At 29.4% G+C, this 26,095-nt stretch overlaps 2 protein-coding genes across 5 annotated transcripts; one reads left to right on the top strand and one right to left on the bottom strand.

Moving 5' to 3' along the window:
* The first annotated feature begins 6,334 nt into the window (after window positions 1–6,334).
* On the top strand, window positions 6,335–9,399 carry LOC137836623 (uncharacterized). The gene is made up of 3 exons (XM_068645286.1): window positions 6,335–7,171; window positions 7,276–8,049; window positions 8,164–9,399. Exons 1-3 carry the CDS (start codon window positions 6,335–6,337, stop codon window positions 9,397–9,399), a joined length of 2,847 nt encoding a protein of 948 aa, XP_068501387.1.
* Window positions 9,400–9,851: 452 nt separating this feature from the next.
* LOC137836987 (transcription factor TCP13) lies at window positions 9,852–15,149 on the bottom strand. Of its 4 annotated transcripts, XM_068645796.1 has the most exons (4): window positions 15,050–15,149; window positions 14,112–14,295; window positions 11,001–11,454; window positions 9,852–10,928 (listed from the first exon to the last, which is right to left on the bottom strand). In XM_068645796.1, the coding sequence occupies exons 2-4, from the start codon at window positions 14,133–14,135 to the stop codon at window positions 10,294–10,296; spliced, it is 1,113 nt and encodes a 370-aa protein (XP_068501897.1). In that variant the 5' UTR covers window positions 14,136–14,295; window positions 15,050–15,149; the 3' UTR covers window positions 9,852–10,293. The 4 variants fall into 4 exon arrangements, with proteins under 4 accessions (XP_068501897.1, XP_068501896.1, XP_068501899.1 ...); XM_068645795.1 differs by having other exon boundaries at window positions 9,852–11,454; window positions 15,050–15,146; XM_068645798.1 differs by lacking the exons at window positions 14,112–14,295; window positions 15,050–15,149 and adding an exon at window positions 12,228–12,543.
* Window positions 15,150–26,095: the final 10,946 nt, after the last annotated feature.

Here is a 26,095-nt window from a genome sequence, read left to right as displayed (position 1 = left end):
TAAAATCATTCTCATCAAACTTATTATAAATGTACAATGGTCTAAACCTAGTTTGTTGCAACCAAGCTTATTGATGAAGAATCAAATCTATTGTGTCAACGCCTAGACACATGTTTTTGTTGAAGATGGATGAAGCTCATCTCTACCTAGTCTTAGTGTGTTTGATGTAGATGTTAGCTAGGTTGCTTTGTAGGTTGCTATATGTCTTAGATGATCTCATTCTTTAGGGTTGAGTGTATTCAAGGTTGCCTTTTGCTGCATGACCCATCCTAGATGCCAAATCAAGGTAGTAAGATCAAGCTCATTATGTGGTTAAATGGTTTGGAAAAGCTTTTTGAAGTTTTCTTAAATGGCTTAATTCAGTGCAAAAATAAATCTGTTTTATTGAGAGGTAATCGGTTTATTTTGTCTCTGTTAAAGGCTTTTCGAAATTCTGTTAGGGCACCAAAGGTACAGCTCAGTCTGTTATTTCAGTTAAGCTGAGCTGGCAACTTTATCATCTTTTAACCTGTTGTTTTTCACAATAAATCTGTTGTTTTGCTAACTGCTCTGTAACTGTTTTTTAAAAGTGGTTAGAAACTGTTCTCTATAAAATAAAATGCCCTTCTCACGTAAAGGGATGCTGAACAATCACAGTTTTAACAGAGATACAACATTTTGTGTGTGAGAAAGTGAATTGAAAAGGTTTTGCAAAGGTTTTTCAAAAGTGAAATACATGTGAGCTTGTTCTTAAAGAACCTTGTGCTGGATGAAGGTGCTGGTACTGTCTTGGAGCAAATAGAACAACTGGTTTATGTTCTTGCAACATTGTTTCAGGTGTAATCTTTTCCTTATTCCTTCTTGTATTGGTTTTGATCGTTAGTCACTCTAGATAGGGTTTCTTGGAGTGCAAGGTATGCTGGAATAGTGTTTTTCAGCCTTGATAGTTGATGTTCTTGAAGGGTTCAAGAACTGCTGTGTGTTTGTAATTGATTGTATCAGTTTTTAGTGGATTACACCTTGGAGTGAGGTGAACTGGACGTAGCTCTTGATGAGTGAACCAGTATAAAAATTCTTGTGTGATTCTTTTCTCATCTTTGCACTTAATTCTATAATTTCACATAATCTGTCAAGAAAGGAATTTGTTATATTGAAACTAAATCTGTTAATTCTGGACCTGGTTAGATATGTTGTTCTAACTTGTTAATCAATCCTCTAACCATAAATCAAGCTGCTGTGTGAATCTGTAATAGGATAAGAAGGGTGAACTGGTTCCTTTAACTAAACTGTGACATTTGGTTCATTACTCTAGATTGCTTATGTTAAGTAAAAAGCTGATTAATTCTGTACCTTACACTGCAACTTTATAAACAGTGAAGGTTAATCAATTTGGTTATGGTATTGCTGCTGGTTGATCTAAACTGTGCTGATCTTGTTTTAATTGTGCCAGATTCATCTGTAAAAACAATTTGTTCCTTTTAATATCAATATGTTCTTTTCACCTCTGTTACATAGTAAATTAGATTGTTTGCAAAAATTTGATAAGCTCAATTCACCCCTTCCCTCTTGATCTTAGACACTGCTTAACTCTAACAGTTTTAAATTGTATAGAGATTTGGTCAGCTTACGAACCAAATTTTCTTGCTCTCTTTAATTGGAATATACACACACACATATATGTATGTATATATCCTTATTAAGTTCTCCATAAAGAAAATGATGTTTTTACATCTAATTATTCAGTATATAAATAAAATGTAATACACGCGGTCACTATTGTGACACTGATTGTGACAGATGGTGACTCCACTAGGAACATTTTTTTAGAGAGTCATACCTAATTAATTAAATGTACAAAATTTGTGGTTTTTATGTTTATCTTTTCCATTTTCTAATATATATTCATTTTTGTTTGCTTTATATGTATTATACTATAAAATCCTAAGGTAGAATACAATTGTTATATCTGCTTAGACTTTCTGATTGTTTTGTAAGTGAGGGGTTCCAATAAACATTTCTTGCTCCCCTCATACACACAGATACACACTACTGCATATATTGAGTGAGGCCCTATACCTAGTCTAGGTAAGCATAAAATTAGATGGGTTGTGTAACAATGTCATTTGATGTACTTCCTGTATGGCTATTGTGAGAAATCCACACTAGTGCAAAATGTATAAACAAGTGCGGTTTATTTAGTGTGGCTTTGCGCTCAAACGCTTCTGTAAAAAATGTGGTGACATTTTTGTAATTAAGTTCATTTACAAGTGCGGCTATTTGTACAACCGTCCTTGTAAATCAAAACGCTTGATTTACGAATGCGGCATTACAAATAGTCGCCCTTGTAAATCAAGCATTTTGATTGACAAGGGCAACCGCCTTCTTAAAACCTTTTTAACCCTAATTCAGAAACGCACCACTTACATTTTGATACTCTCATTTCTGTCGCACTTTGTTTCTCTTATGTGTTTCCTCCATTAATTGTGCTTCCTCTTTTCTTCCTCTCTTCTTTGCATTGTCTTTGTACCATCAGTAAGCATTGTCTTCCTCTCTTCTTCTTCACCATTGATTTTTGTATGTTTTGCGTTTCTCTTATGTTTTGTTTTATGTCATTGCTAAGGTCATGCTTGGGAAGGTTTTTTTTTGCGCTTTCTACTGTGCCTTCTTCGTTGTTGTTGTCGCCTTGCTCCGTCACATATTTGCGTTTCATTGGAGAATTTTTATTCGCGTTTTCTGGACTTCCATTGGGATGAAATACGAAGATGTATAATATGGATGCACCAAGAGATAAAAAGAAATGCTAAAATAATGGTCATGTTCTTCGGAAAAGATCAAAGTTGAGAACATTGATTAGAAACCCAATCAACAGCGAAAAAGAAAAGAAACCCTAAATGCTTATCATAAATGCGATTTATAAATGCAGCTATGTAAATAGCCGCATTTATAAATTAAATTTATGAATGCAGCTATATATAGCCGCCTTCTTATCTCTTCTATTTACAAATGTGTGCTCATCAAATGCGGTTATATAGCCACCCTTATAAATGTAAAATAGTCGCATTCGTTTTGCTTTTTTGCACCAGTGCCAACTAGAGTTTGTTCTCTTCATTCATATTCCCACATCAAATTGATTTTCAACTATTGTGGGAAATGTTGTGAACTGAGTCTGGTGGACTTATATCTTTAGGATTATGAGTTGTCCCTTGTGAGTATGCATATATTGCCTTACATCTTTAAGTGTTACTACGTAAACCTTGGTTAAGGCACAAAAGGTAGATGTTTACATTTCTTTACCTCTCAACATTGCTTGCACTTTTTTAATAAGTGTATCAAATTCACATTTTTGCATATCATGTGGATCATAAGTGTCATTCGAGGCACAAACATGCATTACATATTATGCTTGATGTTTTTTTTGTACATATCATCATCTCACCATAGAAGAAGAAGGAGATTGAATGAAGTCAATCATGCTTTTTGTTCTCATGCATTTCAGTTTATTTTTTTTTTCTTTCCAAAAAAAAAACATTGTGACACCCTTATACGACTTGTGCTAATCAAAGGACCAGGGAAGATTTAGAAAGAACTAAAGAGAAAATAAAGGGTGATATAAGACAATTGAAAGATCAAATGAATCAGATTTTGAAGATATTTTAAAAATATATTAAATATATTTTATTAAATTAATAATTTTGCGCCTGTCATGTTGGTGTAACTAACACTAAGAATTGAATTAATTGTTTTAATAAAAAATTGTGTGTACAATTTTAATTTTTTATAAAAAAATGTTTTAAAATGTCAACTTAACTGACACTATATAATATATTTCTTTTTAAGTAAGAGAAAGGTAGATTATAGGAGATTATGTATTTATAAGAACCTTAAGGCCTTTTGTTTTGGAATCAACCATATGTTGTTGCACAAAAAACCATATCCCCTTCCTGAGTTACGACTTACCCCATTTAAAACCATTTTAAAAAAACGTTATTTAGCAGTCAAAATAATGACAGTTGGTTACACGTGTCGTTATAATTCATTTATAACGACAGTTTAGGAATCATCATTATAAACAACTTATTTATAACCACGTCCGAAATAACAATAATTCAAAAACCGTTATATGTCCTTTTTAATTATCGTTAATGTATTTTTTTTTTATATTAGTGATGTAATATTTATAGATATATTTTTATGTAATTGTCTATATATCTATGTGTATTTACATATATACAAATATATTTATATGTATATATAAATATTACCTACAAAGAAGGTCATATAAAACTTATCTATGAATTTGAAAATTCGTATGTAACTATTTTTCACTAAATTTTTATGTTCAAAAATTTTTCATAGGTAATTAAGTTTTATCTATTACTTTTTTTTTATTACATATACAAGCTGTAGATAATACTATATTTTTTTTAGTTTATGCCTTTAGTTATATGTTTGGACAACAAGAAAACTAAATGCACCATCAATTGCTTTGTCATGAAACAAATATATTTAATTAATCAATTGTATAGGGTTGCAATAATTTTTTTTCAGTATAATTTCTTTTACATAACTAACATTGAAGTCATATTCTCTAATTGTATAGAATGTAATACAAGAAAATAATTAAATAAAATTTATTTTAGAAATAAAAAATAATTAATTATTATATTGATTATATTAGATATTAAAAATTATTGATATTTTAAGTAATTTTTATTATAATAAAGTTTATAAATTAGTTTCTAAATTGGTATCTAATTAGTTATTAATTTTTACCAACTTTAAAATTTAAAGTACTTGGTAGTTAAAACCTTGATAGTTAATTAGATATCAATTTAGAAACTATAATTTATGAATTTTATTAGTAATAGAAACTACTTTAGATATCAATAATTTTTTTAATTTATAAAATATTCTCTAATTCACTTAATATAGTAATTAATTATTTTTATTTTTAAAATTAATTTGTTTTTAAAGAATTTCTTGAAGTGAAATGAATTTTGATTTAACATAGGTTGATTTATTTGAGATAGAAGCAATATTACAACATAACATGAATGATGATAATGAATAATTTAAAACATAGGAGTATTTTTTTTCTTTTTATGTGGATGGATGTTTCTCTTTGTTTTTTTCTGAAAGGGATTCTATAAAGTAGTGCACTGAAAAGAGATTTAAAGTGTTCTTCTATAACTGCAAAGTATGTTTTGTCTGCTGAAGTAGGGTGTGAGGTCTTATTTAGGGACTGACCCACATGTGTTAAGTCAATTCTGCTTATGGAGATTAAAACATGTTACAATTTTTTTTTCTCTCAGGAAAACCTTATGTATAGTTCATTCTAAAAGATTGGAGCACCCCATAATTTACTTCAATTTTAATTTATAATATTTTCTACTTTAAAAAAGCTTTAAAAAAATTCATATATAGCTTCATAAAATTTGTATCAATTTACTGAAATATTTTGAGATTATTCTAAACCTTTGATCTAGACTTAGATAGTGTGAAGACATTTTCCATAAGTTTTTTATTAATAAAAATAATATTTTAGTAGGTACAAGTTTAAGATTTTTATCAAAATAAATTCTTATATAATTTTTTAAAATATTAAGAAATAATTAAAGAGGTTGGAAGATTAACATGTAGGATGAAATTGTGAGATGTAATAGTAGATCCATACAAGAAAATGTTATATTGACTAAATTAGAAATTATTTTAGAAACTAAAATAAAATTTGGTTTCTAAATTAGTTTCTATTATTGTTAAATAGTTTTTAAATTGGTATCTAATTAGTTACCAATATTTTTACTACCAAATTTAGAATCTAAATAATTGGTAGTTAAAATCTTGTTAACTAATTAGATACCAATTTAAAAATTATTTAACAATAATATAAATAAATAAAAAATTAGTCTCTAAAATGGTCTCTAATTTAGTCAATATAGTAACTCATTATTTTCAATCTCTAAAATTGATTTCTATTTAATAATTTTGTTTTAACGATACTATGAGACAAAGTGACTTATCATGTTATTAGATTCGAATATCTCATAATGTCCCAATTTATTCATTGTTTATAAAATAAATTATAGATTATTAAAAATTAAAGAAATTTTCTTATATAAATAACTTTTTTAATATATAAAACTCATTTTTGTAAAATTCTTATTAAAATATTACTTTTAATAATAATGAAATCGTGTAAAGAAGTTCCATTAGAAATTATCTTAGGGATTCCCATTCTCAATACATGAATTCATGATCAATTAATGCACTGGAGTATTTATTAGGAGATTCTACTAGTCCAAATTAATATATCATGATATTCATATTTTCCCCTATCTTTTTTCTTGAGCTTATTATGCTTGTTTCAAGGGAATGGTTGGATGTATGGCCGAACAGTAAACATTTAGTCCTCAGTAGATCAGTTTCTGATCATTGTGCCATAGTGCTCCAAACAACATCGGTAGATTGGGGGCCGAAACCTTTCAGAAGTCTAGATGTGTGGCAAAGAGATGGAAGATTTTTAGATTTTGTTCGGAGCAAATGGCAGAATTATGAAGTGTTGGGAGGAGGGATGTTTGTACTAAAGGAGAAATTGAAGAAGTTAAAGCTTGATTTGAAGAAGTGGAATAGAGAGGTTTTTGGGAATGTCAATCAAGAAGGTATCTTATTACAAAAGAAAATTCAAGAGTTGGACTCAAGAGATGACGAAGGTTTTTTAGATGAGTTTGGGCGGGAGGAGAGGAGACTTTTGTTGGCTGAACAAAGTCAGAACTTATTTAAACAAGAAGCGATTGTGCAACAGAAAGCAAGGAAAAATTGGTTGAAACAAGGTGACTTAAATACAAAGTTTTTCCATTCATCGGTGAAATGGAGGAGAATGAGAAACGGGATTAACGGGGTAGAAGTGAACGGTCAATGGTGTGAGGAGAAAGAGGTGGTAATGAATAAGGTCAGGGAGTTTTTCGAGGCTAGATTCGTTGGGGAGCCCGAGCCAGTGGTTAGGTTGGACAATGTTCAGTTCTCCTCGTTATCAAAAGGAGATAATGAGTCTCTAGTCGGAGTTGTCTCTGAAGAAGAAGTTAAAAATGCTGTTTGGAGTTGTGATGGTTCGAAGAGCCCTGGTCCTGACGGTTTTAATTTCAGTTTCATTAAGTTTTGTTGGGATTGTCTTAAGGAAGATTTTATCTCAGCAGTAAATGATTTTATGGTCAATGGTAAGTGGCCTAGGGGTTCAAATGCTTCTTTCATCTGTTTGATTCCTAAGAATGATAATCCGCAACAGCTTAATGATTATAGACCGATTTCATTGGTAGGGTGTGTTCGAAGATTTTGGCTATCAGGTTGAAAAAAGTGATCAGTAAAGTTATCGATGTTAGGCAATCTGCCTTTCTTCAAGGAAGGGGGTTATTGGATAGTATTCTGGTAGCCAATGAAACCTTAGAAGAGTTGAAAAGGAAGAAGAAAAGTTGTGTGTTTTTCAAGGTGGATTATGAGAAAGCATATGACTCTGTGAGGTGGGATTTTATATACTATATGCTAGGAAAGCTTGGTTTTTGTGAAAAGTGGATTTCCTGGATTAAAGCTTGCTTGGAATCAGCGTCGATGTCAATTCTCGTAAACGGGAGTCCTACTAAGGAGTTTATTCCGAAGAAAGGGCTGAGACAAGGTGATCCATTAGCTCCATTCTTGTTTCTTATTGCGGCCGAAGGGTTAGCTGGGGTATCTAGAACTGCAGTAGAGAAGGACTTGATTGAGAGCTTGGAGATTGGAAATAAGTCGGTAAAAGTAAATATGCTTCAGTATGCTGATGACACTTTGTTCTTTTGTAAGGCAAAGAGCAAAAGTGTTTTTAATTTAAAGGTTATGTTGAACTGTTTTGAATTGGCATCTGGTCTTAAGGTGAATTTTTCCAAGAGTAGACTTGGTGGGATTGGGGTGGAGCAGACGGAGATTCTTCACTTTGCGAAAATTCTAAATTGTGAGGTAATGAGCATTCCTTTTAAATATTTGGGGATGCCTGTAGGGGGATGTCATAAGAGGGGTGAGTTCTGGGATGAGGTGGTTAACAGGGTAAAGAAAAGGTTAGGCAGGTGGAAATGAAGATTTATCTCGATGGCGGGGAGGATTTGTTTAATTAAGTCAGTCTTGTCGTCAATACCACTGTTTTATCTTTCTCTTTTTAAGATTCCGTCTATTGTTTTAAAGAAGATTGTGAGTCTGCAGAGGAATTTTTTGTGGGGATGGGGGTCAGATGGAAGGAAGATTGCCTGGGCGGCATGGGATAAGGTTTGTAAACCTAAGGAAGCAGGAGGGCTTGGTATTATAAATGTCAGACAGTTTAATTTGGCTCTGATGGGAAAATGGATATGGCGCCTGAAAACAGAAGCAGGAGGGTTGTGGAAGGAGGTATTGGAATCTAAGTATGGAGGATGGAGAGGTTTGAAGGAGCAGCGAGATAATAAAAGTAAGGTCTCTTTGTGGTGGAGAGATTTAAGGAAGGTCTGGAGGTCTGAGGATTGGGGAGGGAAGTTTGAAGATCGTTTGAATTTGGAGGTCGGAAACGGGAGAGAGATTATGTTTTGGTCAGACAATTGGATTGTCTCAGAAGAATTGAAGAGCACTTTTCCAAGGCTATATTCTTTATCTGTTAATAAGGAGGCAGTTTTATGTGATTGTGGATTGTGGGAAAACGGGACGTGGAAGTGGAACTTAAGGTGGAGAAGGGGTCTGTTCGCTTGGGAAGAGGAGCAAGAAAGTCAACTTTTAGAGTTGATCTCTAATAAGACACTAGAGACAGAAACAGTGGATAGTTGGGTTTGGAAGGATAGCGATTCAACTGAGTTTTCAGTTAAGTCCGCTTATGGGTTTTTAAGGGGAGAAGGTAGTGAGGAAGACTTAAGAAGGTATAAATTTTTCTGGAAAATTAAGGCGCTTCCCTCAGCTCAAGTCACAGCTTGGAGAGTGATTGAAAACAAGGTTGCTTGTAGGGTTAATATAGAGAGAAGAGGAATTGAGATCGAGAGTAATTTGTGTTGCTTGTGTAGGAGGTCAGAGGAGACAACAAATCATTTGTTTTGCGAATGCAGAGTTGCTTGGCTAATTTGGAATCTCTGTTATAACTGGTTAGGAATAAGATCAGTGGATTGTATGGATCCTGGGTCTCATTTTGAACATTTTAAGATTCTGGATGCACCTATTTCAGTTAATCTTATTATGGGAAACCTGTGGATTGCGTTGGTTAGTGAGATATGGAGGCACAGGAATAATTGTTTATTTAAAGGTGGAGTGGTTGATCACACTGAAATTTTCTCTCTAACACAGATTAAGGTTTGGTCATGGATCTCATCAAAGATACCGTCAGCTAATTTCTCATTCTCTGATTGGTGTCTTGAACCCTTGGTATGTATGTATTCTGTTTAGTTTTTATGTAAAAGGTTGTTTCTTGGGTTTCTTTTATTATTGATTGAGATGGGATAGAGAGTAGGAGGTCTTTTGGTTGATATGTAGATGGAAAGGCTCTTTGAGAAAATCTGTTTTGTTGTATAAGGGTTGGACCACCCTTGAAGTGGTCTTATTTAATTTCATTGCTATTTGCTGATAAAAAAAAAATGTTATATTTAGAGGCAGTTTGAATATAAAGTCAGAAGCGATTTTGAAATTTTCTCTGCTTAAAAACTCTTTATTTTCAACAAAAATTATTAAAAAAACACTTATAATTTATATTCAAGATGTCTTTACACTTTCTAACTAAATAAGTATCTATTTGCATAATTTTTCTCGAGCTGGTGAGAGTACACTATGAAGAAATCAGTTATATACTTTCATTTGCCATGTTCCATCTCATAGAATATATACACAGAGAATCAAAAGAATAATAAAAACACAATTTCTTTAGTAAGAAAGTAATTAACTAACATAGGACACTGAGACATCCTGTTCATACTGACACACAAGACCAGAAAGAAATCACAAAAGCACTATGAAAATGATAATATCTCAGCATATTATTACTCATATCCCAACCCTTCAACATAGAAGAGAGAGTGAACTTATCTCATCAACATGTGTTCTCTTTGGCTTAGCAATCACAATAGCACTTCAGGAACAGCTCTCATTCTTTTTGTATTTGAATGGCATTTATATAGATTCAACTGAAAACCAAAACATAACTTGACAAACGGATGTTAACTTATTCAAAAGCCAAAATGTTGAATAGTGTTTTCAACATGATGAACTTCCCACACAGTGCTCAAGATCCATGCATAATTTGTGAGGAGAAGCATTTTGGTAACTTTATTTTGCATTAGTGGCACATCACTTGGAAGGAAAATCCTGGTCTTTAGAGGGATGGCTTTCAGTGCTGTTAGGAGAATGAAAAAGTTTAGGCCTAACCAAGCTGAATGGCACTTTCCCAGATTGGCTACTCATGAGTTGCTGTGATGGAGTGAGAGAATTTGCCAAGAGATTTTGAGAACCTGAAGTCAGCATCTGATAGTGGTTGATTTGTCTTGCATTCATCTCCATTGCTGCAACATGGGAAGAGAAATATGGCTGTGTTGCTCCAGAAGGACACACCAAAATTTGAGGACTAGTACTCCCAGTTGATACCAAAGTTGATGAGATTGGAACTACATTAATGCTGTGTATATCCGTTTGATTGAAAAATCCATGGTTTCCCAATTGAGGAACATCACCTGAATTAGGCTCCCATTGGTAACCAAGTGATGGCATGGTGTTCATCAAGCCCAGAAAAGAAGGATGGTTTGGTCTTGGTAAGAGATTATTTTGAAAAACATGTGCACCATGACAGTGTTTATTATCACAATCATTACTATTATTATTATTAGTTTTGGTAGCATTGTTCTCATCTTCACTTCTGTTTATCCAATTTGGTTTATCACTGACAATTTCTCCTGACTTTGGTTTCCATAAAGTGTTGCTGTTTTGGCCTGAACCTTCAGGAGAGGTGTTAACTTCATTGCAAGCAACAAGAGATGGATGATAACCAAGGGTGAAGTTACCTGGAGGAATTGGAAGTGGTGGCAGTTCATCAATTTCATGCTTGGCTGCATTGAGCAACCAATCAACAACCTTGCTAGGTTGACTGAGTCCAAGCCTATCTTGGAGGTCATAGAGATGAATTGCTGTTGGGACTGAAAGCCTCACCCTCCTATCTCTTAGTCCTCTCACTGTGCACACCTTGCTGTGCCTGTCTTTTCCTCCAAAGGCTCGAGACACACGAACAATCCTTGGATCCTTCAGTTTCAGCCATTGGGAGGATGATGAAGCCTTTGCCTTTTCATGATCACTTGAAGAAAGACCTTCCTGTTTTAGTGGAAAGTCTGCTTCTTTTCTACTATTGATCATTGTATTCCCTTCATTGTTGCAATTGCTTTTCCTTCCTCTATCTTCTCTTCCACCTTCAACAATCAACCTCCTAATTTTGAACTGTAGATATGCTGTCCTAGCCCGTATCTGATGCAGAACAAAGATTGAGACAAATAAGAACACATATATACATGTTATTCAACCTAAAATGACATAAATATAAAAATTCAATAGAAAATCCAAAACATTACATAACAATACAACAACTAAAAAAAAAAAGTTCAAAATCAAGTTGTTTAGAGTACATAAATTCTTTGATAGTAGTTGAATAGTTGTGATAATCAAAATCCAAGAGATACTACGATTCAATCTGCTATATTGTTTACTATGTTGTTTACTTCATGAAGAAGAAGAAAAAAAAGTGATTAATTCCTAATTAAGTTATCTAAGAATATCAAAGCTTATTCTAATTTATAATTCCAAGAACTGAAACTCCATAAATATAACAAACTAGGTCAGTGTTCCTCATGTGGATATGAGCAGAACACATGACAGCAAAGAGATTTCTAACTGGCCAACAGCAACAGTTAGCCACAATTACATATGAACTAAACCATACTCTAATGTAAAGATTTCGGGGGGATTGGAGAGGATAATAATTAAATAAAAACACATAAGAATATGCAATAGCTCTTGAACCAAATTATGTGAAATGTTCGTGGCAAAATATTGTTGAAGTAAACGAAAGTCAAAGCAATTAGTGGGGTGCAACGACTACCATGTGAGTGTTCAAGGCAAACACACAAGATCAGAAACAAGTTTCACAACGAAAACGTGCATAATTGAAGAGGCTTATGGATAAACCCTAGAAGTAGATGATAAGATAAGAAGTATTAGGAAAAACACGCAGGAAAACCTACCAGTGATTGATGTCATGCAAAGTGTGTTAGGAGGAAAGGAAGAAGGGTGCAGCTTATGTATATAACTTTGATGGCAATCTGGAAGTATTTATGAAGGGTTTTTCAAAGTTTGGGGTTTGCTTTGATTGCATAGAATAAATTGGTGAGGTTGAGTCTGCAGCTTGGAAAAGGAAGATGCCGGAATGGCACCGACCACGCCGCACTGAAAGATAAAGCAGTGGCACATAGGTGGCCACGTGAGATATTACCCTATTGGTCAAACAAATTTAGTACTCTTCTTCTTATCATTTTCTGCTCCAAGTAATCATTTTCATTCATCATGCTAGTTAGGAAGGACTTTAGGGTTAATATACTTTTTTGGTCTTTTATTCTCATTCATCAGCTGCCAAAATTAGGAAAAGAAAACAGTTTTATTAGATTTTGAATACCAAAATTTCTTATTCCAGTTTGAGTTTAATGGATAAAAAAGACATCAGGAGAAAATTATATAGAAAATGATCAATCAAAATTTTAAACTAAAATTAGTAATAATGAAATTGTTAAAAGGAAATGATAGAAAAACTTTCCTTATACTTTCAAATATTTTTTATATGAATTAGAGTATCCTTCAATACTCTAATTTAAATATCCCAATTTATATACACATTTTTTCAATAAAAAAAAAACTATTTATTCTAATTGTTAAAATTAGCTGAATCGACTAAAATAAGAAAACCCAGTCATTAATGAGTCAAATGTAGTAGTTTTTAATCAATGTCAACTCAAAGAATGTTGGAAAAAAGTTTTAGAGAGAGTTTGTCTAACATTTCTCAAGTGATGAGTAAATAATTTTTTGTTATTGTCATGTTTTTGTATTATTAGATCTGTTGTTTAAGTATTGTCATCTTTTAAATAATTATTTTAATTCAATTAATTCATTATCAATAAAAAAAAATAACTAAAAAAAGGGTTAATTATTTTAATGTCTTTTTCAGTCTTATGTAGAGTTGGAGCAAGCTTTATATGATGATTGCTAAAGCATAAAAACTCTAAGAAAAATTGTATTGATCAGTATGATAAATTTGTGACAAAGGAACACAATTAATAACCCCAATGGACCATTCTCTACACGCTTCAAAAAGCGGCTAGTCACACTTTATCGACAACTACAAAAGATTTGGTTACTGAAACCCTTCACATGGAGGGGCCATAGAAGCAAGACAAAATAGTTAATACTTCTAACAATGTCATAAATATACATATAGTAACAATAACATGAATCAATAATAAATATATATACATATATATATATATAGCACTGAAATTATTACATGATAATTTGTATCCACAAAAGCAAATATAACATCTGTGTTAGTACATGAAATTTGATTAATACTATTTTAGGTAAAATACACTTCTACATTTTAGAAACCCTTGCTGAAAAAAAAGGATAAAAATGGATGTAGAAGACAAAGTGTTTGGGGAAGGGTTCACATGGAGAGAAACCACTTTGGATAAGTGATTTTTAGGTTGTAAGATTCAAAAGTTGTGGTGTCTAGTCCAAGAGAATTGTCATGTCTTTGTGTATGATAACTACTTCGGACAACGTAAAGCTAGGTATAGGTGAGGGACCAACATATATGTTATCTTTTACGACACTCTTTTAGGACCACACAATACTATTTAATACACTCTTTTTTTTCTCCTTTATATCAATAGATAATTGCTTTCAAAAGAATAATAAAGAAAATTTGGATTTAGATATTATATTATAATGGTTTCGAAGTTTCAAAAGTTGGTGATGACAAAAATTCTACACAAAAATGAGAATTAAAACTTTCTACAAGTGGATTATTTAATCGCATGCTTTCTCTTTAAACGAAAATCTATGATAAAGAAACGTACAAGAGTTTTCTTTCTCTTCTTCATTTGTCAAAGACGAGTTGGAAATGATTTAGTCTTCACCAATGCAAGGAACTGAAGGTAGATAGATAGATATATACCAATTTCCAAACCCTAGAATTGCCCAATGAAGAAAACTTTTTCTCTAAGTTTTCCTTCCTTCGTTTTAAAACATGGACGAATAACCCTGAAACATATGCAGAATGTGAGAACTGATATAAAAAAAAAAATTAATGAAAGTTAATGGTTGGTTTGAGCAAGAGAATAATAGAGAATTTAAGGAGTTATACCAAGAAGTTTTGGATTTATAATAATATGATCAATTTCAACCAGTAAGAAAATTCTAAAGAATGTGTTAGAAAACGTGTTTTTAATATTTCTCTAACTAGAATATTACTCCAAATATATATCAAACTAGAACCTTGATATATAGTTTGTTAATTTCAACAATTTGTGGTGTTCAATATCAAAAGGAAAATAAAACTAGAATAACTTTATTTCAGTAATTTTGTTAATTTTTCGCAACAGTGGGGATTAATTTCGCTCAAGATTTAATTTTCTAGGTTTATTCATTCGAGAAAAAAAATACCCTTCTTTTAATTATGATACATATATAAATTTGAAAGAAAGATTACAATAATATATATATTGCTTCAATTCTACGTCACATACACGTGACATGAAAAAACAAAAACCCTAACACATATTTGAGCTCTCTTACATGTTGGGATAGAGTTTGGATGCACTAACAAACAAAGTCATAAATCACTACTTAGTAATATTTTAAAAATTGGATTCATAATTATTGAATAAATAGAAGTATCGGTATATATAATTTAATATAAATAATTAAATTATATATATTTTATAAGATAAATATTATAATAATTAACAAAATATTAGCACCTATCTGTACACAATGCTGAGAAAGTGGTATTTACCAATTGAATAAATGAATTTTCTCCTTCGATTGATTGTCTCCTTTAATCGCTATCGTTCTTCTTTCTTCTGTAGTTCGGTCTGTAAAAACTTTATTCGACATTTAAGTGAGTTGAATATTTAAATATAATAAATATTATAATAATAACATATATTTATATTTATCTTGATTGTTATATTTATTTATGATATCTGATGGAATCTTTCACTTTATTGTGCATCACAATTAACATTTACATAACCTAATTTTCGTTATACCCTACAACTAATATACTTAAACCCATATTACTCAATACCGAATATAAACACATTTCGGAAATCGTTTGGTCCTTGACTGTACATAAATATATGTGCTTTATTATTTTAAAATATAAAAAAGACAAAAAGTAAAATGAACGAGGTTTAAATAAATTTTTTATCAATTTTTCACCCATTTTGAAACATGGTGTAATAATTTCTTATTTATATATATATATATATATATATATATATATATATATATATATATTAACCAAAATAAAATAAAATAAAATGAGCAATATATATATAAATAAAAGTGTGTACATGTTAAGTGCAATGATGGTGAGTAAAAAAAAGGGCAATCCATTTCTACAGTACACACTATTATCAAATTAACAAATAAAAGATGAAAAGATTAGGGTTAAGAAGTTTTGGAGGAAAAGGGAGAAGAATATAAGGAGAGGAAAAAGACAAAGTGAAACACAAAGAGAAAACAAATTCTCCTTCTCCTCTCTCTGAAAGGAAGTAAAATATTATTCTTTTAACTGTTGAAGATGTTCCTGAGGGAATCCACACTCCAGTGTTGTTTTTCATCTAGGAGCACTCCTGCTACTACCATGCATATACCAGAGCAGAGAAGGTTATATAGAGACAGAAAGAGAGGGACTCTAAAATCTTAAGGAAATTGAAATGAGTAGGGTTTGGATGTTAAGGGACTCTAAAGTAACAAGTAGTGAGGGCCATCTTAAGAGGGTTCTGGGAAAACTGAGTCACTGAAAAGAGTACAATTATGGTTCAATAAATGGTCCAGAGATTCATAACATAAGCCCTTGGTCATACCTCACGAGTAATCACTCTCACGTCTGAATAACCAGAATGCAGCAGTCTCAGAAATAATTGAGAAAATTTATAACAACTCAGGTACCACTTTATTAATTCAAACCAGATAACTCAATTATATGAGACAGTGATTAAGCATGATATATTTTCTGAACAGCAAAAAAAAACAAATGAGAAGAAAATTAGTTGAATGAAATGAATCATTTGAGATGCTCCAAACTCGTATAAACAAATATAAGCACATAATGAGCCAACTTCCTTACATTCTATTACAAAGATTACAAATGGGACTTTAAGCCTAACTCAAGATTTGCACCCACTTATATACTATGAAAGGTTCTAATTTCTAATCGATGTGGGATCTTTAACACATTATTTTGAAACATATACTACTTCCCGAACAAAAACTTTATGTAAAAACATATATTACATTCAAAACATGTACAACTATGGTTGCATAAGACCGTCTTGATCAGGACTGTGTAGACAGCAATAGCAGAAACAATGATACAGTAATTATGTGAACATATATAGCATCATTGAATCAGTCTTTAGTTTATAATATTAGGAGCTCAAAATCTCCCAATGTAAGCATAATATGGTGGCTTTCTTATATTAAAGAGATTTGTATTTGATCTCCATGTATAAAATCTAGTCAGATGATTAACAACCATAATATGGTAAAGAAAATTAATATGTAAATCCAATTAGCAGGAAAAACGCATGCGCTTATCGGACCACCCGTAATATGTTGTTCCACGCATGAGTTGTTACTCTCGGCGTCAGGAGTGTATTGGAGATCTCACATCGACTAGAGATTAGAGTCTTTCATAGTATATAAGTGGGTGCAAACCTCACCCTATGAGCCGGTTTCATGGGGTTGAGTTAGGCTTAAAGTCCACTTCTTAATAGACTATAAAAAAAATATTTTTAGTGTACCAAAATTATAAAATTAGTTTTTAAAGGGGGCCAATGAATGCTGGTTCATGGTGCCAGAAGGCATGTTGAAAATGATGGAAATCTATACTTTGACAGGATGTTTGTAATTAAGCAAAGGTGGACATGGTTATAGTGGTTTCCATTGGCTGGTCAATAATGACGCTAATTTTATGGGATTATTTGCATATTCCAATTTAAGGCAGGAGGTTTTCCAGTTTTATGTATATTGGTATGGCTTGATGTTTCCTTCTACAATTGTTATAAAGATTGTGTTAATGTGGAGGTAATTATGTTTGTTTTTTTGGAATCTTTAAATCCAGGTGGTAGAACTATCTCTTGGGATATAGGAATAAAAAGTAGGTCTTTTTTTATGGTTTTTGTATAAGGGTTGGAACACTCCCTAAAGTGTTCCTTTTATTTATTTAATTCTTTGTTGAAAAAACAAGGTATAATTACCCCCTCAAGCACTTACACCCACATAGGTCCCCCCAACACCACCGTTACTTTTTAATTGACTTCAAACAGACCAAAGGGTCCAAACACCATTGGGCATAAGTAAACGAGACATTGTTTCTCTTTTTTTTTTATCAGCAACATTGTTTACTCTACTCGTGAGCCAAGACCACACATTGAGTTGGGCCAAGGTGAAAATATTCTAACAATCCTCTTCTGTTCTTTAAGATGATGAGGTTCCTCTGTTTCCAAAATTTCCCCATTCACAACAATCCACATACACCTCCAATAATTGTTAATCTTTTGACAAGACCAACCCAAGTTAAACTAATTGAAATGGGAACAAGCATCCCAATGGTATACAAATGCCTCCCCAACCCACTTACTACACAAACTCCATACCTTCCAAGCTACCTTGCATTTAAAGAAAACATAACTCCCATATTTCTCTTCTTCCCCGCACAAGACACACGTACTCTTTTCCATAACAATCCCTCTTTTCACCAAGTTCACGCGTGTTGGTAACCTATCAACCAAGACTCTCCAAGCAGTAGTCATTGACAAGGATAATGCCTTAAGGTTCCAAAATACCTCACATCAATCCCTAACACCTGCAAACCTTTTATCTCATTCCTTATATTCATCCACCTAATTTTAAAATGGAAGTACATAGAATTAGTATCCCCTAGTTCAAATCATTTAGATCTGACTTTCTATTTCACTATTGAGTTTTCCCTTTCATAAAGCAGTCTAAACTCACTCAACAACATCAATCTATCGTGGTTGTTACATCCATACTATCAAGCTCCGCAATCTCTCTTATTAATTGCTTCTTCTTAGTAGTAGTGAAACCAAGGACCTCGATGTTCCATTTCTTTATATCTTGTTTCAGTTTCTGAAACTTTTCTTTTAGCTACAAGACTTTCTTCAGATCCTATATATTCACTCCATTTCCTCTTAATCATGACTTTGAACCTAGGGTCAATTTGCCATATATCCATAAATTTAAAAGGTTTAGGACACAAATCTTTTACAAAACACTTCAAGACTATAAGATAGTGATCAGATACAAGTCTTTGAAGGTTATATATGTAAAAGGGATTTGAATTGTCTTTTCTAGAAGTGTTTACAATTTCTACCACAAAAAAAGTTTATTCTATAACAAAACAAATCCAAAGGAACTGTCTATCACAATCACGCAAGCAATTCAGATCCAAAGGAAACGTTGAACTCCAGTTATGGCAAGTATCTATCAACCCAACTAGATGGATACAACTAGAATTCTCAGTCATTTTACTGCATAAAAAATTACTTTGATTTTAGTTTTTCAATAAAACCTTAAATTTCGCTTAAAAAATTGACAAAGTAATAATTATTCATTTGAAAATAAGTTCGGGATGATTTATCGATTACAAAATCAATGATTATGAATTTGAAAATTTATATATATTAAATTTAATATAGTTGTAATATTTTAATTAATTACCTCTTCCGAAAAAAGTAATAACTGATTATTATTAATATTATTATATTCTACAATATACTTTCTTCGTTTTAAGATTTAATTTATTCAATTTTTAAGGTTAATAATAAATAAAATTATTATTATTAATCTAACACTTTGAAACTAAATATTGGGTAAAAGATTAAAATATATAGTTGGGGTGCATAAAATGTAGTTTTCTTTTAAGTATTATAACAGTTTAAGAATTTTCATTCTCAAAAATCATAAAAATATGTGTTTTCAGATTTAAATGTTAAAAATAGAAATTAAAAATATGTAAAATATGTTTTCCATACATGATTTAGACAAATTGTTTTACTACATCAATAAAAATTTGGTTATCTTTATACAATAATTTTATTTTTTGTTTGGAGTTGCTAAAATTTATTTTAATTTTTATATTATTAACAGATTCTAGAAATATACTATTAAAAAATCATAAATAATAATTAATTTTAAAAATAAAAAATAATTAATTATTATATTGATTAAATTATATATTATTTTAGAAATTAAAATATTATTAATATAGATTATTTACGTTATTAATAAATATTTTTTAAATTGATATTTAATTGAGTATTAAGATTTTAATTATTAATTATTTAGATTTTATTAAAATCTCAGTAACTAATTAGATATTTAATTTAGAAATTATTTTTAAAATAAAAATTAATTTAGATATTAATAATATTTTTATCTTTAAAATAATATCTAATTTTTAATTTAATTAATATAGTAATTAATTATTTTTTTTCTATTAATTTTATTTCACAATTTTTTTTTAGTAAAAGAAAAATAATTACAATATTATTAAATATAACGTCATATGATCACTTAATGGTTATAATTAAAAGAATATATTATAATTATTGAGAAAAGGCACCGAGATCAATTAAAATTTAGTTAATGAAGTAAAAGAAAAAAAATGTACTGAAAAACAAATTTCTCAAAACTCTACTTATTAAAAATGAAAACATTTCAAATAAAAAAATTATCACTCACTTTAATTATCCATATATATAAAAAGCTCATCCTAATAATTATCTGTTTAATCAATTAAATTAATTACGAGAGATCAAGAAATTTATATTATTATAATTAAACCAAATATTACTAATTTTTATGAATAATATATTCTTTTTAATAAAAATATTATGAAATCATCATTAAAAAAGTTATTTAATAACAATTAATTTATATAAACAAAAATAATTAATCATTATAATAATTAAATATTATTTTATAAATTAAAAAACTATTAATATCTGTAATATTTTTATTAACAATAAAAATTTATAAAATTATTTTTAAATTAGTGTCAAATATTATTTATCAAAATTTTAACTATTAATATTTTAAATTTAAAGTAAAATTAAAATTCTATCAGTTAACTTTGGATTTAAAAATTATTTTATAAATTTTTATTAACAATAAAAATTAATTTAGATATTAATATATTTTTAATTTATAAAATACTATGTAGTTTAATTATAAATATAATTATTATTTTTTTAACATTAATTTCTTTTTTGTAGTGTACCAAAATTTTGTCTTGCCTCCTTTTTATTACATTAATAAAATAAAAAACAATATTAGTTTATTCCTTTTTGAGGATGTGAATGATTATATGTTGGAAGTACATATAAATCCATATGCTAAAATGAAATTTGGAATATAATAGTACAATTTTAGTGAAACAAATATACAGAACAAAGATGCTTGGTTGGGATGTGTGCGAGTTCTGAGGTTTTTGTCCTGAATGCAGTTCTTTGTCGTAGGCGTGCACATGCTCTTTCTTTTGTCGGCTCATTCTAATCTAATTTCCCTATTCCTTAACCATCTCACTATATTCTTTTTTACTTAGAGTGCCCACACAACAACAAGCACATGTACTACTATGCTTCTCTCTCAATTTAATTGAAATTATTTTAATTCACTCCAATACAATAAAAATATTAATTGAAATTTTTTATTTTTTATAAAAATAACTCATTAAAGTAGGTTGGTATGATATATTAAAATTTTAAACTATGATAAATATTAATATGTTCAATATTAGAACAGAAATGAACTCTAGAAGACTTCAAAGGAATCCAACTAAAAAATAAAATAAGGTATACTTTCATTTGTCTTTTATTTAAAAAAAAATATATATATATTTACATTTAAAAACTACAAAAGATACCTAGAAATTTCTCAAGATAAATGAGAATATAAGGATGTTGAATTTAGAGAAATTGTTATTATAAGAAGAGAATAAGTGTGTGTTTGCGTAAAGTAAAAGAATCTACTTGATGAGATGGTATAGAAAACTTTTTTATTATTAAGAAACTAATTAATGTAATTTGTGAATTTTTTTTAACAAAGGTAAACTATTAAAAAATATATACAAATTATATATATAAATAATTGTTAGTGCAAATTTATTCTTATATACATTTATATTGAGACAAATTATATAATAAGCTTTCTTCACTCACCAATAATAAGAGAGAAAAGATTGTAAAATTCTTCTATTATCATACACATATATGTAAAATTCCTCTATTTTCATACATATATATACTAGCAAGTATGTTACTTTATAATAAAAAATAAAACATACATCATTAACTAACATGTCATGATTATAGAATCTCCTTTCATTTCTTCTTATCTCTAATATTTTTATTTACATTACTTAGAATGTTAATAAAGTCCTTATATTTTGTCTTTATAATTGTGTTGATATTAAATACACTTTACTTCTTAAACCAAAAAAAGTTCTTTTTGTGGAACTTAAGAAAATTACTTTTAAACTCAACTAAAAATAGTCATTTTATATTTTTAGAAAATATGTTACTTAATAATAAGAAATAAAATAAGCATCACTAACTAACATATCACTATTATAATAGTGTAGGAACTTCCTTTGCTTTCTTCTCATCTTTAATATCTTTATTTACATGACTTAAAAGTTAATAAAGTCTTGATATCTCATTTTTTTTTAATAGTGTTGATATTTAATACACTCTACTTCCTTAAAAGACTATTTTTTTTTATGAAAAATTACTTTTAAACTCAAAAAAAAAGAGTATATGATTATAACAATTTACACACAATTTAACATCCAATAAGATAAATTCATTCATAAAACTTAAAGGAGATATATTACTTGATCTAAGAATGTAATAAATTACTCAACATTTTGGGAAAACCAAACCAACATTTACTATCAATTTTAACATGAAGTATATCTTAATTTCCACCTATCCCCATAATCAAAATCATAGTTTCACCATCCAATCAAACTAAGATAAATTAACCCTCAATAATTCAGCTGAACCAATGCAAACCCATAATTGAAATCCAAACAACATCTAATATGATTCAACTAAATAGCATTACTTATCAAACTTCAACATGTTCTAACTAGTTTAATTCATCAATATAAAAAAAAAAATCAATAAAGATAAAACTTTATTAGGAACTATCTCCAATTAAATTTTGATTATTCCAAACTCCCAAATCAACTTTACATGTTTTCACCTGCAACATCCATATTTATATTTTAAGCAAAAACTAAATCAATCCACTTAAATGACAAATTTTCAAGAATGTGAAGAAATGGTCTAGCTCCCTTTATATGGAAAAGATTTGGGATGCTAGAAATGCAAGGTTTGAGAAAGAATGTTGAGGCAAGACAGCACTAACTTCTTGATTAGTTCAAGAAATCCAAATCTAATTAAGAAAACATTCTTTAAACCTATTTTGGAAAAATAAAGAAGAATAAGCCTCATGCATGAGATCTCCTTTGTTAGAGCAAAGTTCAACAAATATAATTTAATTTTGCTTACGTGTTTAATCATAAAGTATAACGGTACATAATTTTATAAGAATCAAATATTGGAAGATGCAAGGTTGTGTCTTGCAAAGAAGGCACACAACATTTTACTTATATAACTTCGTCTAATAAGTTTTCGCTTGAACAAATAATAGGTACTTATAGTTTGAAGTGATTTGTGTTATATGTTAAACACTTATAAACATTTATTGTATGCTTGTTGAGAATGTTTGCCTCTTTGTTTTTTACAAGAGGATCTTGCAATGAAGTGTCTACATCACAAACCTCTTGAAGAATGTACCTAAAGTTATTTCATGCAAACAACTTTTCTAAAAAGGACAAATGTTAATCTTGTGAAGACAGTAAGCCTTGTTAGGTATCATGCTTTACTTAAGTTTGGAAAAAAAGTTATTAAACCTAGGTTTGATAATTCAATGTTGTATATCAAAGAGTTGGGTAAAAAAGATAGATGTATTTAATGTTGCATGAAGAACAATTAATGCATCTTCAAGTTTGAACTTGGATAGACTATAAAAGGATTTTCAATTACTTTTTTCTTATTAATCTCTATGTATAGGAAATCTTTTGAAGAAGAAAGGTTAATGACAACAATGATAAAGAGCTTACCTCTCTTGTAATCTTTAGCAATGTAATACACAACAATAGTTTCAATTGATAATTAATTGTATAAAAGACATAAGTTGTGTTGATGTTAAGGAATTAAAATTGTACCAAAACTAATAAAACTATTATTTTAATTTTATCAAACACTTATGAGGAATCGATAATAATTGATATGGTAGGTTATTGTTAAGGTTACACTTAATTGAATCTCGGCCTTAAGCATATAATCACTCAACTTCTTTTAAATTTAATGCTAACGTCAACCCACAAGTTTACTCAAACCCTAATTAGAATGCACCTAAGTTTTCTTATTAAGAGTCAATTCCTTAAGCACTTAATATGCAAACTTGCTTTCAAAACAAGGCTTTAAGACAACTAATAAATCAAACTCCATTCCTAGATACCAACTTCATCAGGTATTTTTACTTCAATTCTAGATTACAAAAGATATTTTCCAATACACAATAAATCAAATATCAAGCTATGGTTGATCAAATCACAACTAGCATTAATCACATAAACAAAATAGTAGCATTGATTGAAAATACATGTATATAGATAACAAACAATACCAATTACATGAGAGATTAATTGATTACATCTAACTTCAACAAAATGAGTTTAACTCTTCATTGTCTTCATTGTCATGAAGAACACAAAAAGAAAATAAGAATAATGGAATAAGGTGGATAACCAAGGAGGGAGTGAAGGTCTTCCATGAAACCCTAAGAGTCCCCAAGAGTTTTTAAAATGCACTCTTCACTCCACAGAAACCAAAGGATGTCTTTTCTCTCAAATAAATAAAAACAAATAATACTCAATATTTAGTTAGGAGTAGTTGTGATCCAAATAATACTATAGATGTAATCCAAGTAATACTTGCCAAGAGTGATTGGAGTTGACAAAATAATAACAATAAAAAACTAAATGTATGAATTTTCAAACAAGCGAAATACCTCTCTATCCTTATATCTTCAAATTACATATTATTATTCTACATCTAACTGAAGAATAAGAATTTTGCTAACATAAATTTTTTAAAAAAATCTTTTTGATAGGATATTTGTCAACTTGAAATTGCTTATCTACTCTTACAAAAACATTGCTTGACAGAGAGACTGTCAAAACTTTAAAAACTCTATTGATCAGCGTTTATGGTAAACAAAAGGTTTCAGTGTTACGTCATTTAAAAATAAATAAAATTCAGAACAGCTGCTATAATGTTAAGTATAAATAAATTTAGATTAATTTTGTTTCGGAAAAATTAACATGACAGTTGAAAATCTTAATTAAAGTAATATTTTTCAGCATTGTCCATCCACTATGACAAGACAATGCAAAATAACTTTAATTATTTTGTTTGTTTATAAAAGTAAGGTTGTGTGCAATCAATGAGTTCCCATTTTTAGATCCCTGCCACTGCTTAGAGCCACAGAAAGAGCTTTATTAGCAGGAGTAAAATCAGAAGGTAAACAGGGTGAAAACAGAAAGGAAAAAGAGTCACTGATGAAGAAAGAGAGAAACCAAATATATATATATATATATATATATATATATATATATATATATTATTAGTTCAACTTATTAGTGATAATTGACTTTAAATAAGATTGTTTGTAATAAAAAAATCTATATTTTGATGGTGAATATAACATCTCTATAAATTTTATTTTATTTTCAATTTGGTGAATATAATTTGTCTTTCAACTAGTCTATATAAGTTTATATGATTATTGGGAACTAGGTCGCTAAATATTTTTATGTTTGGTAAATATAAATATGTGAGATAATAATTAACATGAGAAACTATTAGTTTAATTCTTGAACAAGTTCCATAGATTTTTTAATGAATAAATAAATTTAATATAGTTCCAGAATGTATAGAATTACGTTAATATTATAAATTAATAATAAAATAATTTTAATTTCAGTATCAAATCATTAAAAAAATATTAAATAAAAGAGACAAAAAATAATTAATTATTATATTAAATGAATTAAATATTATTTTAAGAGTATAAAAATTATTAATATTTAAATTTATTTTTATTATTAATAAATACTTTTTAAATTAGTATTTATAATTAAATATCAAAATTTTAACTATCATCTTTAGAATTTAATTGAGTGATAACTAAAATCTTGATAAATACTAATTTAAAATTATTTTAATAAAAATTAATTTAAATATTAATATTTTTATTTTAAAATATTATTTAATATCATAATAATTATTTGTAGTTTTAAAATTGATTTTTATTTAAAGATTTTTTAATAGTGAATGAATTCTTATGTAAATGTCAATTTTCTTTGTAGATTAGATACTAAATTAGATTTTATTTTTCGTGAATAGAAAATTGTTAAATTTGGTAATAATGATTTTGTTAAAATAAAATTGAAGGAAAAATCATTTCCAAAAGAGAAAAAAAAAAGAGCAAAGTGTTGTTTGTGCAGTTCTTCTGCATGCATGCATGCATTATAAAGATTGTGGATGCAGTGTACTGTTAATTTTATTACCACTGTCGTTCTTTAGTCAAATCTCTGTGCCTACTTATTTGCGACAAAACCATTGTTGCAGTTGCACTTGATCCAATATTCACACCTCATGTCTCTCAGAATATT

Source organism: Phaseolus vulgaris, chromosome 4 (genome assembly GCF_000499845.2).
Source record: "Phaseolus vulgaris cultivar G19833 chromosome 4, P. vulgaris v2.0, whole genome shotgun sequence".
In the NCBI taxonomy this organism is placed as follows: domain Eukaryota; kingdom Viridiplantae; phylum Streptophyta; class Magnoliopsida; order Fabales; family Fabaceae; genus Phaseolus; species Phaseolus vulgaris.
This window is presented reverse-complemented; position numbering and strand designations above follow the sequence as displayed.